Raw genomic sequence first — 19,688 nt, 5'->3', positions numbered from 1 at the left:
ACAAAGGATTCCAGTGGGCTCACCGATATGCAAATACTCGTCGAAGATGTCGGTCGTTTGCCCAGTAGCGAGTTATCGGATGGCACACGTACACTTCTGCAACGGCGTGATACTTTGTCGGCCGGCTGCATCTGGACCTGTTTGGAAGAATTCAACACGTGCGGACAATGTGTTGACAATTCGCATGAACAAGCGCTTTGACATGCGAAAACGGCGCCTGAAGTAATCTGCCGGAAACCGCGGCTGGTCGGCAAAGTAGTCGGCAACGAGCCTTTCGTGGGCTCCTTCCCGGTCACGATGGATGTAGCGGCGATTTGATCTGGTTCGTTGAGGAGGAGGAGCGGGGGTATTCGCCGCGACGTATGCTTCGTAAGCGGCACGATGTTGTTCGTAGTATTCTTGTTCTTCGCGTTCTGCTTCCGCCATAATATGGGTGAAATCCATTTGAGATTTTGAGTGAGGGATGAATGTGTTGATAGTTTGTATGAGAATTATGAATGAGAGATGAATTAGAGATGATTTGATGTGATAAATGGATGATGAATGTGTGTATTTATAGATGATTTTGGGGGGAAAAAATTCAAAAAAATTCAAAAAAATGGGAAAAAACGGCCATATTTTTGGGATTTAGAAAATATATTTTTTAATTTTTTATCATTTTATATAATTAAAAATCGAATTTTAAAATAAAAATAATAATTCAATAGTCGTTGCCCAATCGTAAGTCGCCACGTCGCCTGCTCGCTGGCACGGTGCTGCTCGATGCATCGAGCAGCACCGTGCCAGCGGCGCGAGCGCAGCGGCGGCGGTATGCGTCCTCGCCGCTGGCACGGACGGATGCGGGGCCGCCGTCCACCGTTGTGGATGCTCTTAGAGATAGAATATGTTAGTTTCGGGATAAGACGTTTTGCCTTTTTCCTCTTTTTATTTTTTATTTTACCACAATTATACCGAATCCGCCCCCGGCGGAATCCGACTAATCCTGCTTGACCGGGATTGCGAATTAAGGCCACCACAGCTCCGCGGATGGTGGGGTTTGTACCCGTTACCTCAAGGTCGCCATAGTTCCGCGGCGCGCGCTGCCAATTGCGTTACAACCCGTTGATGACGTTTTGCCTTTTCATTATAGTAGTACTAGCGAAATGGTAAGACATCAAAATTTATATCTTATAATAAGAAATGATGCTGATAGCTTATCTAAGAAAAACTATTCATTATAATTCTCACCAGATATCAATCATCACATATTTCGATTATGAAATAATTTATGCTTACTTTTAACCTGTCGAAATTGGACTGGAAACATTTGACGTTATTATTTATTAATATTTACAAAAAAATCTTTGTACCGAACGATCTTTAGATTTGAGCCGTTCAGTCATAAGGTTAATACCAGTAATTATGTGAATACCTGAATTGACTATTTTTTTTTTATTTTGCATATCAATTTTAAAATTAGCCTAAATAGAACGGTGATAATATTAATTATGAGAATAGCGAACATCGTCTTTTCAAGCTGCAATTGCAAAGATTAATTTAGAGTGCATAACAAAAATATAAGAAAATAATTTAACTCTTAAGATATTAATTACAAAGGGATAACATGGGATAAAAGGGAATAGATAAAATAGTACTACAAATTACAAAGGAAACTCTCGTCAAAACTTGCAAACTAAAATACAAAGCTTCCTAGCATTTTCATGGTTTCCTATTTCAGTAACAGTCACATTGTATTAGTGGAATAAATGAAGAAAAAAGAAAATCAAACTAACTTTGTTTTCTCTACATATTCAACCTGCAAAACTCAATCACACTCTCCTTTTAGCAAACAAATTATAAATACACGCCAAAAAAAAGCACAAAAACTTGATCTTTACAATAATAAATCATGTCCAAATTCTTGAACTAGGAGTTCTCAGCCTGTTGTTGTTTATGGGCATCCATTAAGCTTTTAGTGAGCCAGATCGCCGTCTCGCGAGAAGAGACGGTGTCTTCCCCGAATGCCTTCAGCACACCCGAGAGCTCATCGAACTTATGCTCTTTGAGCAAGCAAGCGCACAGTTCAAGCAGCGATTCCAAAGCATGAGCTCTATGTTCGCCTGGATTTCCATGCTTCATGTCGCCACCATCGCTGCTCATTGCAGTCCGCGTATTCAACAGTAGATCGCTGCCCGTGGCATTCTTGTTTACTCTTGGTTTAGTTGAGATATCATCATCTCTGTCTCTCATTTCATTCGTCGTTTGCCTCAATTCAACTACGATATCATCTTTGATCTTCATGTGATCCTTATCCGAGGAAAGTCCAGAACATTCGGCCGTGCTTTCGTCTTCATGGGACGAGCTTCTTGGTTCTTCGTCAACTTCAGATCTCACCTTTTCATCGGTTGAGGGGCTGTTTTCATCAAGAGAACGTATCCCCGCCTTCGTTTTTATATTCCCACCTTCTCCGTTAGCTTCCCCCAACTTCGTATTCTTCCTGAGAGAATACTCCTCGTGCTCCTCCCACAACGCTTTTGCCAGTCTCTCCAAAGCATCCATCATGTAGATGCTCTCTTGGTGCGACGAAGACTTATGATTATCGTGATCAGTTGTCTCGATCGTGTCCCCACTTTTCGAGTCCTCGCTGTCGTGAGACATCTTCCCAGAGTAGCTCGTTGGGTCGACCCTCTTGGTCTCGAGTAGATCTTCGATCAAGGCATCCTCGTCTAGTAAAGACGGATGCTGGGTATCAATACTCTCCGAAAATAAAGGAAGCAGATCCCTTTGCTTCAGCTTCACCTCTCTCTCTCGGTGGCTTTTCCCACCATCGGAGCTACGGGGTGACGACCTATTTGATCTCCCATTCGCAGTGTTGAGAGAGGGAGACTTCACAGGGAGGAAAACAGTAGACAAGTTTTGACAACGAAGGAGAAACGGCTGCAAATGCGGGTGTCTTAACAGCTCTGCAGCCTATGACACGTATGTAAATCGGATTGGTATAATATTTACCACAACGAGCGAAAGAAGTAAGTGAAAAATGGTAATTTACCGTCGGCCTGTGTTCGGGACTTTTCCTCAGCATACTCTTTAAAATTTGTTTCCTGAGCGCGAGTAAGTATCTCGAATTTAGCACAGTAGAAATCTTATTGCGAATGCATAAATATTTTGAAATTTTGAGAAATACTTACAGAGTTGACGAGTATACGATGGGCATTGGTGAGATCAAAGATCGGTTGATCTTGTTGATGAGTCCATTCATATCCTATTTCATCAGTTTTTTGAATTCAGAATGCATTCTATATGTTGTTTGTGTGTGTAATTTGCTGCAATGCGAAACGACTTAAACTTACAGGTGCTTTGAACGCTTGTTGGTGTGCAGCAATCTCAAACATACAGCACCCTGTAACAAGAAACACGACCGCACTTTCAGAAAATGAAAAAAGGTGAAATGAACTTAACGATTCTCGTGGCTTAACTCATTTACCTAGAGACCATATGTCTGATTTATAGCCATACGGTGTATTGGCGAGAAGCTCTGGACACATATAGTTGGGAGTTCCGACAACCTAGTATAGTAGTATGGCCCGAAGAAATCATTAGCCAATATTGCACATAATAAAGTGATAGTTAAATCTTTAAATTTGTGGTGCCATCGTACCGATGAGGCTAAGCTTTCCCCGTTGAGAAGTTTAGCTAATCCAAAATCACCTGTGAATTATTTATCAGTTGAAACATATGTATATTGCATCATTGAAACGAACAAAGGATGGTTCTATGCGGGAATACGACTTGCTTAATTTGGCCTTCTTACCGAGACAAATGTTATTGTCCTTTGTCACGAATATGTTTGATAACTGAAACGAGAAAACCATTCTTGTAAGAAATCAATCAAGACAATGCACGCCAACTGAAAATAACGGGCATGTGTCAAACCTTGAGATTCCTATGAAGAACACGATTGGAATGAAGATAGTCGATAGCTAATAACAACTGAGTCATCCATTTGCAAATTTTCTGTAAGCAAGAAAAACATAAACTCAGCCTGAATTAGCTAAAGTAGATAAAGGAGAAACTTCTAACGATGTGATCAATCAGATTACCTCCTCGGGGAAATACGCCCGTCTTGCCTTCCTTATCACATCAGATCTGCAAACCGAATTCATAAAGATAAGAGAACACCGAGAAAGATTCAACAATTCCCTTTTCTCCTATTCTCCTTCCTATCCGGGAAGGACTAAGTTCGAGTTCAGCTAAAGCACTTACATATTTCCTGATTCAAAATAGTTAGTCAGGGTGCAGATACAGTTTCCCTGTGAAGAACAATTACAATGGGTCATCGTTAGCATCGGTTTTCAGCTCAGTACATCAGACATTTACATCATACCTTTTCCACCCAAGCATCTTTGTATTCAACTAGATACGGATGGCTTAGTTTTGCCATCAATTCCATCTGCAATAGACACACGAGCATACATTATAATATGTTGTTCAAGTTGGTAAAACTCACTGATCTCTTCACAGTTATTCAACAATCCAGTTGGCCTAAAATCATCGATACTGGAGCCAGAAGGCTTCACCACATCATATAGATTAATTCACATTCTAAACTAAAACAGTTACATGACTTAGGGAAAGAGTAGATAAGAATTCCAACAGCTAGGACGACTTTTATCAATGATAATCACAATCGATGCTCATGTAGAAACGAGCAAGATGGGGAACTGCGTTTCTAATTCCTAGAGGTAGTAAAAAAGATAAGGAGATTCAACAAATTCTACTTACCTCATGGAATGATTTGCTCTTGACCTTATCCGACTGCTTCGAGAGACGAATTTTCTTTAGAACATACCTGAGAGGCATAGTAATTACATCACAACGCCAGCCTTTAATTTTTTCATGGCTAAAACACCATATATATATGAGAAAGCATCATCAAATTATTTCTGTTCAAGAATACTTGACAATTCAGAAGCTAATTTACACTATGAAATAGGATTAGTACTTATAAAAATTCAGCAACTTCTTCAATACCTCTAATCAAACAAGAAGTCAATAATGAACTAAAGCAATAAACACCATATATTAAGCCTGATTTCCTCCTAATCTTCTTCATACTGATACATTACAAAAATTTGTCAAATTTTTAAGCCAAGGTATATATAGCATCTGAATTCCTACAACAATTAGAGAAATATTGAAATGCAGCATAAAAAAATTCTTACTTTTTATTCTCAGTTTTATGCAGCATAAGAAATGCAGCTCCAAAAGCACCCTTCCCAATCTGCTGTATTGCTTCATAATCTTCCATCTTCGGCTTGGAAACGACGTCGTTGTCTCTCTCCATCAAGCCCTTCGAAAGCCAGAGTCTTTCACCCTATTTTCAGCTAAAGATTCAATTTTGAAGCAGAATTCATCGGTTAATAAACTAACCAAGCTCTAAATCAGAAGAAACTCTTACGATTCTTCACTGTGAGCAACCAAGAAAACAGCAGCCTTCCACAAAATTGGTTCTTGAATTTATTAGGTGTAAATGTAATTATAGCTAATTCAGAGAAGAAGTTGTGTGTGTGTGTATGAGAGAGAGAAGAAAATTAGAGGCGCGAATATAGAGAATCAAAGAATTTATTGTGTGGAAAAAGAGTGATTCAAGAAGAAAAGTAGAATCAAAGAATTTATTACGAGGAAAGGGGCTTAATTAAATTAAATTAAATTAAATAGGAGTAAATAACATGGTGTGAATGTGGAGAAGTTGATCTACCTTTGAATAAAGTAGACGAATGAGATTAAAAAGAAGGGTCAGAATGTGTAGATCAACATCTTAAAAAGAAGGGGGGGAAAAGGAGTGAAAAGATAGTCAAAAGTTTATTTCGGATTTCTTTTGCTATATTATATGGAGTGCTATTCTTTTGCTATTTTTTCTAATTATTTCACTGTAGAGTTTAACATTCAAAGTTCAACGTAAATGATAAATAAATAAAGTAAAAGTATTTCCAAAGTAAAGGGGATAACTTTACAAATATATATTGATATTATATGATTTGTTAGATTGCATTCGAAATATTTTACGGTGACATTCAATGTTAATGATGAACAAATTAAGAATAGTATATTTTTTGAAAATAAAAATAAAACTGTGAAATTATTTATCAATTACCTATAAATTGCATTAAAATTACAGCAATTACATACTAAATACATTTTAAATTACATGAACAACATACAAATTGCATCAAAATTACTGATGTCTCAAGAGGGTAAGCACTTTGCTGAGCACAAGTGAAGGTGCTCGCTATTTTCCGATCACGTTTAACTATGCTCGGTATTGTTGGTCGATAAACAATGATTTTTTTGTAATGAGAGTATAAAACTATAAATAAGTGATTTTTTTAGTGAAAGTATAAAACTATAAATACATAATGGATGGATAATTGATAATCCAAACAATAAATTTTACATGAAATTTAGGTTGTTGTTAGTCCATGCATTTGATCAACCACTTGTTATTATAATGCAGGTTAGGGAATAATAGGATAACCTGCACGTAATGAGTTTGGTCGATTCCAACATCATATAAATATGATTGTTTTTATTGACTAGCATGATATATAAAAAAGTTTTAGATTATAAATAAATTATCTCTTCAAGATTAATTTATAATAATATTTTTGGCCATCCAGTAGGTTATAGTATTTTTTTTTTAGGTTATAGTATTTGTTCACCGACATAACTTTAACTTTTATTTTTGATAATTATTATCATACCTATAATGCATATTCTTGAAGCCATTCTGGATAAGCCTACTGTTTCGAATATACTAGTATTATTTTCTAATTATCTAAAATTTAATAGTAAGACCAAAATTTCTTTAAAATCGTGCAATGGTAAATAATAATGCTTATTTTTTATTGGAAGTTCAAATTTGTTAAATTATACAACGTCGGAAAAATATAATAACCAAGTAAAGTTAATGTATTATTATATTTTCTCTGTTTAACAAAAATAAAATTACTTTTTTTTCTCTAATATTTTATTAATTGTATATTAATATTTCTATTTGTGTCAAAATAGTATGCTAATTTTATGAGATAGAGGAGTGCAAGTTTTCGTCAATTAATATGTACACAATTTCCTTAAATAATGTATTGTACACCTCACGTGCGTGTAAGAAGAGAGAAGAACAAACTCATAGAATCATATGAAGAATGATCATGTCTATGTAATGCTAAATAATATGGGGTTCCATATACATTTATGATGTCACCATCCCACCTAATTCTTTTTCACACATTAGCCAATTTTTTACATTAGTGTCTTGCTATATTAATGCCATCACGCTATTCTCATTTTCATCTACTAGTATATCTTTTTCATTTTTAAATAAATAAACAGAAATTTAAAAGTTACACATTGAATTCGATTATAATATTCTTAACCTTAGACATTAACCAGGTAAATCTATAAGATAAATCCACACTATTTAGTACTCACTTCGTCCCACTGAAAATGACCCATTTTATTTTTTAGTTTATTTTATCTAAAATGACTTATTACTAAGAATAGAAACTCTTTTATCTCTACTTTATTCTCTCTCTTAATTTATTTTCTCCAGCTAAGGTATAAAATAAAACTGCATAAAATTTCGTGTCGCCCAAGGAGGGGGTCATCTTTCTTGAGACGGGGGGAGTGCTTATGTAAATTTTGGACACGGAGATTAAGAAATTATATTGAATAAGATTAAATAAAAGTATAAGAAAAAAGTAGGAGAGATAAGAGAGAATAAGTAGGTGAAGAAGTAAAGTAAGAGTGATGGCATGTTTTGTTTTTTTTTGTCAAAAAAAGAAATGACTCAACTTTGTTGAGACGTCTCGAAAAGTAATAGACTCAGCTTAGTTGGGACAGAGAGAAGTATATATTATAGAGTGAACTACGCAAATGATCCATAAACTATGCGTTTTACACGCAAATGGTATCTAAACTTTAAAAATATCGTGGGTAGTCCCTGAACTAAGGTGAAATCACATTTATAATACTTTTTCACTATTCATCACAATTTTGCACCAAAAATACCCCCAAGGCATGAATGACATTTATTATATCTAGGTACTAGATTTCATATTTTCTTTATCTCTGTAGTACTGAATATAATATTTCCTTATAGTTTAAGTACCTAAAATGATATTATTCACTTTAGTTTTTTAATCATTTTATATTGAATATTCTCTCTTTCTCTGATTCTTTTAGAAATTAAAACAAAAAACATTAACTTGGCTTTGGCTTGTAGTAGTAGAACATATGGCCCACTACATAACCTCATATAATAAAAATATGTATGAAAATATATTGTAACAATTTAAAAAATGTTTCATAAAAATATGTATGAAAATATATTGTAACAATTTAAAAAATGTTTCACGCACACACCATGCCTAACCCCACAAAGATTATAAAAGGTCGTGAATTATCGTCCACAAAAAGTATCTTAGAATTTACATAATCAACAAGATTACACATGCAAAATGGAGATTATCTGAACACAATAAAATGATGTAGATATGTTGCCGTAGTCTAACTTAGCCAAATCAAACTATTGATTTAGTCAGCGTGGAAAATTTAGGATATGAAATTGAAGGCATATTCTAAATGGCCCAAATATTTAATAAGGCAAATTCTACTAGTACTACTAATTTGTTGACTGCACGTCTTAACTAAGTACTTGTACTTAATTTTCGTCTTAACTAAGTACATAACCCTATTTATAACAATTATAATTAAATAATGCTTAATTGAGATTTAGTAATAAAGTCAGATTAATATAAATATTGTACAATTATCAATTACTCTCTCGGTGGGTTGACATTTTTGGAATTAATTGATTATATAAAGAGATGAATTATTGTATAAAAATGTGTTTTTAATAAGTAGAGTACTAAGGCCATCCACAACGCTATTCCCCTACCGTTCCTAAACCGTTCCTTAAACTACTATTTGCGGGCCTCGCTGTACTTTTTTACTCCATTCCTTAACTAAGGAACGAAACCTGCAACCCTCCGTTTCTTATCCGTTTCTTAACCGTTCCTTAAATTACTATTCATTCAATTTCATTTTTTATTTTTATTTCCAACCCAATTCAATTAAAACAAACACACTTCATTAAAATTAAAATAACATTACAACTTAAAATTCAAAAAAATAGAAAAAGACATAATTAAAATCCTAAAAAAATAAAAAATGACATAATTTAAAATACAATTTTATAGAGACAACCAAGAATGAGTTTGTCCCACATCGAAAGTGGAACATAAAACATTCAAGGATGTCTCTATAAAATAGAGACAACCAAGAATGAGTTTGTCCCACATCGAAAGTGGAACATAAAACATTCAAGGATGTCTCTAATAGAGACAACCAAGAATGAGTTTGTCCCACATCGAAAGTGGAACATAAAACATTCAAGGATGTCTCTATAAAATAGAGATAACCAAGAATGAGTTTGTCCCACATCGAAAGTTGAACATAAAACATTCAAGGATATCTCTATAAAATAGAGACAACCAAGAATGAGTTTGTCCCACATCGAAAGTAGAACATAAAACATTCAAGGATGTCTCTATAAAATAGAGACAACCAAGAATGAGTTTCATAAATTCGTAAGCCCATCAAATATATACGGGCTAATACGAATTTCTAGTATTCATTTATTTGTAAAAATTATTTTTAAATATAAAAAACAATTTTTATAAATAAAAAATATTTTTTTAAAAATTCATTTTTAAAAAAATGAATTTATTGCGTCAGCGTGACGACGCCCACTCGCGGGCCGGCGAGTGGGCGTCACGCACGAAGCAGGGCGAGCCACGTCGCCGAAGCGCCTGGCGGCACGGACCGTGCCGCGGGTCGTGCCGTCGGCACCCGGCACGGCTTGGGAACGACACGGTGATGGAACGCACCTCCGCAACGCGTCGCGCGCCGGTTCCGTTCCGCCGGCACGAAACGCGGTGTCAAACCTTACCAAAATCAGAGGAGATGAATTAAGGAAGATTGCATTACCAAAATCAAGGGAGTAATTACAAGGAAAAGATACATAAATCATAGGGAATACTTTGTCTTAGAATAGATTTATATACTACCTAAAATAAAGTGTATCTCTCCCTATATAAAGGAGATGAATTAGTTGTATCAAAAAACAAGAAAAATACAAGAAATAAACGTTCCTTTTCACCCTAAAGCTCCCGATATGTGTAGCCATTCCAACTCTCTCGATTACCATCGTTAAGATGGTATCAGAGCAGGTTTTCTCGAGCTTGAGACTCAGAAAACTATCATCACTGTCTCAAATACCTTTCCCGACCTTTTGAAACCTGAAAAAACACATCCAAAAACCATGTCAGACTCTGAATCCGAAGATCCACCAAAAACTCCACCAAAAACCAACCAATCAGTAACCCTCTCAGCCGAACAGTTTGCTGAGTTCATGAGATTAAACCTATCTCAGAAAGACCACCCATATCAGCCTTCATTTATGGAATCATTAGGCGAAATACGCCTAGCCGAGAAGCTTAATGGCGATAACTACCCTCTGTGGGTGAAATTGATGCGAAGGGGGATTCGTGGGAAGGGTCTGGCCTCTCACATTACTGGAGTTACAGACCCTCCCCTACCGACGGATCTGAATTACAACCGATGGCAACAGCGGGATGATTGTTGCTTTAATTGGATTATAAGCAACATCGACGCCAGCCTCATAAACGAGGTCTCCCAATACGAAACGACCTTCGACTTATGGGATAGTCTGGCCACAACGTATGGAAGCGGTGCCGACCAGTTCCAAATTTCAGACCTGCGCAGGCAAGCATACACCATCAAACAAGGAGAACTGACATTAGAAAGTCTATGGCAGAAACTTCAAGACCTCTGGATATCAATCGATACCAGGGATCCAAACCCGATGGATACACCGTCAAGCATCGAGAAATATAACCAATACACCCAGAGGCACAAGTTGTACCAATTTGTCTGGGCGTTGGACGATCACCGATACAGCAAGATCAAGAGGGAGATACTGAACATGGACCCAATTCCGTCAGCAAGGAAAGCCTACAGCCTAGTCAGACGGGAATCTGTAAATGAAAAATTGCTCAACCCAGAACCGGGAATCGGTGCCGGCCTTGCAGTGTTTGACAGAAATAGAACCACACCAACACCACAACATAATCAATCACAGAGGAATCCAAGCCATCAGAAAGACGAGGACAAGAGCAAATTAGTGTGCACCCATTGTGGAGGAAAGAGACATACCAAGGATACATGCTTCCATATTCATGGATTCCCTGAATGGTGGGAAGAGATGAAACGGGCGAGACAAGCCCGGAATCAAGGCCGAAACGGCGGAGGCAGAGGAGGCGGGAGAGCCTCAGCGGCCGTTGCTCTTGACCGCGTCGCCTACACCGAGAATCCAGCGGGCAACAGCGAAGGCAGCGAACGGCGGCGGCGAGACCAGACCCAACACAAGTTCTCCGATTGCATCCGTCGCCATGACCAGGACGTGGTCGGAAGGTAACAAGTCACTAATAGGAGAATTCGCCGATAGGGACGGCGAGGTTGGGGTAGCCGGGGGCGCCAGGGTCCCCACGGGCCAGGATTCGGGATCGGCTAGGGTTTCCAGAAAGGGGGAGACGGCTAGGACGGCTAGGGTTCCCCATTTAAGTGACAAATTTTCCAAAATCACAACCCCACCCCAGAAAACTGCCTTATCCCAGATCGACCCCCGCCACCACTCAATCTCTCAAACCCTCTCCCCCCCCGAACTTTCCGAATTCTCAAATTAAACTCCATCCGAAAACTATCCTTCCAATTCCACCACAACATTCCCAGAAATTTCAAACTCATCCCCACAGAACACTTTCCTTACAAAACCAACCCCACACTTCCGCTAATTTCCAATTAGACCCCTCAATAGACAAAACATTGCAAATTGCACCCCAACCTTCCATACTCGACCAAATTCAGCCCAACATACAATGTCGAAACTCCTTTGATGCCTTAGCCTTTTCATCTGCAACCACTTCTGGATCCAAAGACCCTCACTGGATTTTCGACTGCGGTGCAACAGATACAATTTTGTTTGCAGCCTCAGACTTTGTTTCTATTGTCCCTTCGAAAAAATCATATGTTCAAACTGCCAGTGGGGACCTAGCACGAGTTATGGGGGCGGGCACTATAAACATTTCGCCCACTCTTTGCCTACCTAATTGCCTTTTTGTTCCCACGTTATCTCACAAGTTGTTATCAATCAGTCATGTCACTAGAGAACTGAATTGTAAATTACTAATGCAACCTCAATTTTGCATGTTACAGGATATCAAGACGGGGACGATAGTTGGGCGTGGCACTGAGCGAAACGGACTGTATTACGTGGACGAGATAGCCCAACAGAGTGCTGCAATGATACTAACTCCAGGACCGACAGAAAGACAGGCTTAGCTTTGGCATCGTCGGTTAGGGCACCCATCTTTAGGATATTTTCGTATGCTTTTTCCTAAATTAGCTAGTTCATTAAGCTCTTTCCATTGTGATACTTGTGTGTTGGCCAAAAACCATAGACATTCTTTCAAGTTAAACAATACACGAGTGAAGTCTCCTTTTGCTTTAGTACATTCAGATGTTTGGGGCCCTACTCCTATTACTGGGGGGCAAGTTTTTCGCTATTTTGTGCTCTTTATCGATGATTACTCCCGCATGACCTGGATCTATTTTTTGAAAAATAAAAATGAAGTGTTTGATAAGTTCGTAGATTTCTATAACCTTATTCAAACTCAGTATAAACAGTCAATCCAAACTCTTAGATCAGACAATGGGGGGAATTCGTCAACCATAAAATGAAAGAGTTTTTTAGGATAAAGGGGCTAATCCATCAAACCTCGTGTGCATACAATCCGGAACAAAATGGGGTCGCCGAGCGAAAAAACCGTTGCATCCTTGAAATTACCCGAGCCCTCCTAATTGAATCCAAAGTACCCAAATCCTTTTGGCCAGAAGCCATAGCTACCGCGGTCTATCTCATAAACCGTCTCCCCGCAGGCATACTTCACTTCAAAACTCCCTTGGACACCTTTTCCCAACACTTCGACATCCCTTCGTCCCTGTCCCTTGAACCCAGAATTTTTGGGTGCTCGGTCTTTGTCCACATCCCGAAACACTAACGCACCAAGTTTGATCCTTGCGCCCTAAAATGTGTCTTCCTTGGCTATGGAAAAAATCAGAAAGGTTACCGCTGCTATGACCCACACACCCGTAAGATCCACACCACCATGAATTGTGACTTTGTGGAAGGGGAGTATTTCTACAACCAATCCAGTAGTCAAGGGGAGACATCAGACAATAGTCTAAACAATGACCTCCTAGATTGGCTTCCAGATATCAGAAACCACCAGTTAGGGGGAGAACAACACTCAGGGGAACATCAGACAGGGGGAGAGTCACAGCCAAACTCTGTCACAGACGTTGGTCTACCTGAGGAAGTTAGCAACACCACCGGGCCGTCTCCTCCCGTAATACAGAACGAAGAACAAAGTGACACTGACCAGCCGTCAGCCCCGTCTTCGATTCCTGAGGTAAACAATTCAGAATTTGATAATATACCCTTGGAATGCACTAATAATGATAGGGGCACTACTGAGGAATGTGGAGTAAATGGAGATACTAGAGATTCATATGAGTTGCCTCCGAGAAGAACAAGAGGAGTCCCTCCGCGACGGTACTCACCAGACTGGAAAGGAAAGAAGGCAAGATATGCAGTATCCAACATTGCTAATAGTCACCTGTCAGAAATGGCCAGGGCCTTCGAGGCTGCCCTATATGAGGAAGAAGATATCCCACAGTCCTTTGAGGAGGCCAGCAAACACAAACACTGGAGAGAAGCCATGAAAAAGGAGATAGATGCCCTAGTGAGCAATGGCACTTGGGAGAAATGTACACTACCAAAAGGGAAGAAACCAGTTGGATGTCGGTGGATCTTCACCATAAAGAGAAGAGCAGATGGTTCAATCGAGAGATACAAGGCAAGGCTCGTAGCTAAAGGATACACACAAGTATATGGAGTGGACTATGAAGAGACATTCTCCCCAGTTGCTAAGATGGAAACCGTGAGAACACTACTATCAGTAGCAGCGTGCAAAGACTGGGCTCGCCACCAGTTCGATGTGACCAACGCATTTCTTCATGGAGAGCTAGAACAGAATAAGGAGGTATATATGGAGGTTCCACCAGGTTTCTCCGAAGAATTTGGAGAAGGAGGGGTGTGCAGATTGCGAAAAACTTTGTACGGTTTGAAGCAGTCCCCACGAGTTTGGTTTGGAAGATTCTGCCAGGCTATGATTAAACAAGGATTTCAACAGAGTCATTCTGATCACACACTCTTCACAAAAAGGAGAGACGACAAGGTAACATGTCTGATTATTTATGTTGATGACATGATTATCACTGGAGATGATATAGGGGAAATTCAGAGGCCGAAGGATCTAGGAGCAATGAAGTACTTCTTGGGAATAGAAGTGTTAAGATCCCGACACGGGATATTCCTTAGACAAAAGAAGTATGTGTTAGACCTATTGGCAGAAACAGGTCTCCTCGACTGCAAGCCCGTAAACACTCCAATGGTTCCAAACCATGGGCTGAAAATAGAGGAAGGAGCAGAATTGACAGATAGAGGAAGATATCAACGTCTTGTCGGAAAACTTATCTATCTCTCCCACACGAGACCCGACATAGCATATGCTGTGAGTATTGTGAGTCAGTTCATGCACCAACCTCAGGCTAATCACATGGAGGCCGCCTTGAGAATCGTACGTTACTTGAAAGGCACTGTAAGCTATGGAATATTCCTAGCTAAAAGGGAAGACTTGGAGGTTGATGGATACACAGATGCTGACTGGGCAAGCAATCCAGTGGACAGGAAATCTACAGGAGGCTACTTTACGTTCATCGGGGGAAACTTGGTTACCTGGAGGAGTAAGAAGCAAAAGGTTGTAGCTCTATCTAGTGCTGAAGCCGAGTTCCGAGGAATGAAAAGTGGACTCATGGAAATCCTATGGCTAAGAAGATTACTCACGGAGATTGGCTTCCCACCTACTCGAAAGAGTCAGTTGTTCTGTGACAACAAGGCCGCCATTAGCATCTCAGAGAACCCAGTGCAACACGATCGAACCAAACATGTGGAAGTAGATCGGCACGTCATCAAAGAAAAACTGGAAGGAGGTATCATTGAATTCCCTTTTGTCCGTTCTGAAGAACAACTTGCAGACATATTAACCAAGGCGGTTCACCCGAAGATATTCAAAGAGATATTGGGCAAGTTAAGCATCAGAGATACCATTGCTCAACTTGAAAGGGAGTGTCAAACCTTACCAAAATCAGAGGAGATGAATTAAGGAAGATTGCATTACCAAAAAATCAAGGGAGTAATTACAAGGAAAAGATACATAAATCATAGGGAATACTTTGTCTTAGAATAGATTTATATACTACCTAAAATAAAGTGTATCTCTCCCTATATAAAGGAGATGAATTAGTTGTATCAAAAAACAAGAAAAATACAAGAAATAAACGTTCCTTTTCTCCCTAAAGCTTCCGATATGTGTAGCCATTCCAACTCTCTCGATTACCATCGTTAAGACGCGGAACGCGGGCGGCCCGCGTTGCGGGTGCTCTAAGAAGAGTATTTATAAGTTTAGATATGAAATAGAATATGAAGTTACATGCAAGGAGGGCGGGCCCGCACAAGGGCAACGTAAGCAAATGCCCCTCCTCACTCCACTTACTCTTTCTTACTTCTTCTGTTTCATAATAAAATCAAATTTAATATGCACTCAGGTTTTGAAAATGTTCAAAATAGCGAGTTGGAGTACGAAATAAAATCCACTTTTTTATATTAATTTTCTAATAGAATATGAATGAAGTGAGTTTGTTAAATTTGAGACCTATTTACCATTTATGGAATGAGACGAGGGAATATATATTTATGTCCAAAATTTCTAGTCCATGTACTTTCTTTGTCAAATCAAAGAGGATCCAATTTTTATTTTTTAATCTTAATTAAGATGATTTATTATTAAAAATAAAAACAACTTTATATCTATTTTATTTTATCATTCTTACTTTATTATCTCCACTCAACATATAAAATTAATTTGCATAAAATAATGTGCTATTCAAGGAAGGAGTTAAACTTCTTGAAACTGAGGAAGTATAAGCTACACTAAATATCTCTTCTCAAATACTCCTTCCCTCCACCAATAGGAATCTCATTTTTTGGCGGCACGAATTTTAAGAAATATTAAGAAAAGTGGGTAGAAAAAAATTAATGAAATATTAATCTCACTTGTATATATTAATTTTAAATAAAATGTGAGTGGAATGAGTTAATGGAATATGGGCTATTACCATTTATGGTAAAAGTGAACCAGAATCCTTATTTGCGGACGAACTAAAATAGAAAAACAAAACTGTTATTCACATACGGAGGAAATAGTACATAAATTTTTTCCATATACTGAAATAATATTTATATATAAACCATGAATCAATAGTTTTATCAGTTAATTCATCAATGCAGTTTTTAAAACATTGATTATTACATAAGGAGTGGATAAGGAATGAAGTCCAGTCCTCCTACCATATCAATTAAGGTAAAATGTCCATTCTTGTGAAAACATATTATCTAAAATTAATGGTAAGTGGGCCACATCACAGCTTGGTGGTGAACAACTAGATTCCACGTAAACACATATTCAAAGCTGTCGGTAGAACATTTTGACAATTCCTGCCGCCGCCATTTTATTTCATTCTCTCCTTTTTCCACCGACATTCCTAAACCTTTTTTGAGAGAAAAAAAAAACTAGCTGTTGTTAATAACAAAAAGGCAATTCAAGTCCCAATTCCCAAGTGTATTTTGATGCAAATCAATATCTTATTGAATAAATACATAGCTGACTGGAGACAGAGAAGAGCACATTTTAACCAGTGAGATGGAATCTGGTCGTTATTCAATTTGTCCAAAATTGTGTATGTGGCTATATTACCTTTTGATGTCCCATTCAGACTTATTCAAATTGGCTAATTCTGAAATGCATGTTTTCTGTAGAGGAAAATCTTCAAAATTCTGTTACAATTTACATAGATAGATTTGTCTTTCGATGGTCCAAAACCCAAATAAATGGACAATGCTACCCACCAATACTCTTTTTTTTATGTATACAAATATTTATCTAAATATTTGCCTACTTCCACAATGGTAACAATGTAACACAAAGATGCTGTAGACAAACACAACTTTGCAACATATATAAAACAGGTGCCTTCTGCAGTCATATTCATCAATACTTTGCTTCATAAAGCAACGCTCGAAATTCTAGTTCACAAAAATATGGCAAGCAAAAGGAAAACCTGGTTTAGTTATTTTCTTTTGGAAATTCTTCGGCTTTCAAGTTTTTGCCGAGCAGCTTCAAATTCTTCTTCACTTGGCTCTGGAACTGGCTCACCTCCACCATATCTTTGAACAAGAGATGAGAACATGGAATCGACCTTGCCCCGCCTCTCATTTTGTCGTTGAGCAATTATTGCATACAGATCATCTGAGCCTTTCTTTGATCTGCGAGTGTTTTTTAACAAGCACTTGATATTTACACCTTGTTTCAAAACTAGGAAATTTTGAACCAATGAAAAAAAAAAAGAAAAGCAACTGACTTCTTTCTTTGTCTTAATGGATTTGTGGGAGGTTTTGTTTTAGATACTTTCTTCGTCCATTTCTCGTATGCTTTGGTTGACTTCAAGTCTCCTACGAGCAAAGAAAAGAAGTATGAATAATATGACTCCATTGAATTAAAAACATCAAAGTCACAGTGACTTGGAGCACTTAGAAAAGAGGGCTAAACCTGCAGATATAGCCTCATCAATGATGTCCTTGAAGCGATGGGAATCAAGCAATGGATCTGAGCAAATCATGCAGCAGAAAAGCCTGAACAGATCCATAGACCATAGATACAGTGAATGGGTAAACCTTGGAGAAGACAATGAATAAGCAAGTAAAAATTTAGTTGACAAAGAACACAGTAGGAGAGATTTACTTATCCATGTTGCCCTTCACTTTTTTGAAAAGATCAAGCAAGTCCTTTTGCTCAGTGTCAGAACCCCTGTAGTTTGCTTCGAACTCTTCAATATCAGACTCCGTGACCTGCAATTGATATCCAAGTGCTTGGTATGCTGACTAGAGAATGATCAACTAGTTACTAGGATAGTTGAAAAGATGACAGCAGACTGACCTTTTTGTACATGGCTCGGAAAAATGTCTGCAAGTTCTGGATGACATCACCTGCTAGATCCTGTTAATCAGTGGATAAGCATTGAGTATTCAAGGGCTTAAGAGAGAATTATCTTGAACTTTTTTCTTGGCTGCGTGCATTAACGCATAACAGCAATGTAGAGCTAAATCTCAGAATGTCCAAAGACGAAGGAAAGCTTTAAGGAGAATACAAGCTGGGATATACATATATAATGCATAACAAGAATTTTTCATATAATTTTGGAATTTTATTGAATTAAATAAGTGAAATATCAGATCTGACTTTAAAAAATGTGTATAATTAAGATCAAATTGGGCAGTAAACTGAATTTTGGGTCTCAATATTAGCTACAGATGGGATCATCACTTACAGCATCATCAACACAACCAGTTTGGTCATACACAGCTCGTTTCTCCTCATCAGCAAGGATAGATATGACCTTCTGCAGCTGCTGAAATTTTTCCTTGGCCTCCTAAACAAAGATACTGAATAATTACAATCCACACAGCACAAGAGGTATCAATCATCAAGGGAAACATATACCAGCCTGAAATAGAAGAAACTAGTACCTCGTTACCAGGGTTCTTATCAGGATGCAGCCGCAGAGCCAACTTGTAATAAGCTTTCTTTATCTCTTGCTGCGACGCATGTTTCTCCACACCAAGAATCTACAAGGCACAATGTAATCGCTCACTAATTTTGAAAACAACACTAACCAAATAGGAGAAACTTAATACTGCTAGAATGCACATTGAAAATGGCATCTCAAATCCACAGAAGAACCTTAAATCCATCACAAATCATTTATGCTTAGTGTGAAACAGATGAAACCAGCACTTCCAAAGAGCAATATACAAAACTATTCTACCATCATATTGCTATAAAATTTCAATTGATGTAGTTATAACTCAGATGGCAACTGAAACACGTTTTTGATACCACTGATTGAGAAAAATCGGTGGTATTGTCAGATATACATAAGAAAAACTTGATCAGACCTCACACAATACACAATTTAGGGCAAAAACCACAAAACCCCTAAAAAGAGAATACATATGCTATGTGTATTTTTCGGTACCTCATACAGGCTCTTCTGGTTGGACGAAGACGACGCACTGTGAAATTCCTGTTCTTCGTTCATCTCTTCATCTTCTAGCTCTACATGCTCCTCAGAAACCCTAGCGCTTCTCCTCTTGACCATTTCGAGTAACCTAAACAAGGATGTGTAGATATTTCTGTGTCTCTGCGTGCAGAAATGAAATGACGGAAGATTTCGAAAGGAGGAGATTCGCGTAGTGTATTTAAAGGGGATGCAATTTGGGGGCGATTCTTTCCCGCCACATCGCGCCCTAATTTTTTCGTCGAGGATTTGGA

The 19,688-nt window shown here is 38.1% G+C and overlaps 2 protein-coding genes across 4 annotated transcripts; both read right to left on the bottom strand.

The window, feature by feature from the left end:
• Nucleotides 1-1,584: 1,584 nt before the first annotated feature.
• LOC121753354 (serine/threonine-protein kinase Nek6-like) lies at nt 1,585-5,705 on the bottom strand. Of its 2 annotated transcripts, none has more exons than XM_042148637.1 (14): nt 5,438-5,705; nt 5,202-5,363; nt 4,762-4,828; nt 4,364-4,429; nt 4,243-4,289; nt 4,080-4,125; nt 3,913-3,993; nt 3,791-3,833; nt 3,638-3,687; nt 3,464-3,545; nt 3,330-3,379; nt 3,168-3,241; nt 3,029-3,080; nt 1,585-2,949 (listed from the first exon to the last, which is right to left on the bottom strand). In XM_042148637.1, exons 2-14 carry the CDS (start codon nt 5,321-5,323, stop codon nt 1,906-1,908), a joined length of 1,824 nt encoding a protein of 607 aa, XP_042004571.1. In that variant the 5' UTR covers nt 5,324-5,363; nt 5,438-5,705; the 3' UTR covers nt 1,585-1,905. The 2 variants fall into 2 exon arrangements, with proteins under 2 accessions (XP_042004571.1, XP_042004570.1); XM_042148636.1 differs by having other exon boundaries at nt 5,202-5,353.
• Nucleotides 5,706-16,536: 10,831 nt separating this feature from the next.
• On the bottom strand, nt 16,537-19,688 carry LOC121753329 (chaperone protein dnaJ 6-like). Of its 2 annotated transcripts, XM_042148589.1 has the most exons (9): nt 19,393-19,688; nt 18,884-18,982; nt 18,685-18,786; nt 18,294-18,353; nt 18,099-18,205; nt 17,907-17,989; nt 17,719-17,809; nt 17,419-17,623; nt 16,537-16,848 (listed from the first exon to the last, which is right to left on the bottom strand). In XM_042148589.1, the coding sequence occupies exons 1-8, from the start codon at nt 19,513-19,515 to the stop codon at nt 17,428-17,430; spliced, it is 861 nt and encodes a 286-aa protein (XP_042004523.1). In that variant the 5' UTR covers nt 19,516-19,688; the 3' UTR covers nt 16,537-16,848; nt 17,419-17,427. The 2 variants fall into 2 exon arrangements, with proteins under 2 accessions (XP_042004523.1, XP_042004522.1); XM_042148588.1 differs by lacking the exon at nt 16,537-16,848 and having other exon boundaries at nt 17,190-17,623.

Source organism: Salvia splendens, chromosome 10 (assembly GCF_004379255.2).
Source record: "Salvia splendens isolate huo1 chromosome 10, SspV2, whole genome shotgun sequence".
In the NCBI taxonomy this organism is placed as follows: domain Eukaryota; kingdom Viridiplantae; phylum Streptophyta; class Magnoliopsida; order Lamiales; family Lamiaceae; genus Salvia; species Salvia splendens.
This window is presented reverse-complemented; position numbering and strand designations above follow the sequence as displayed.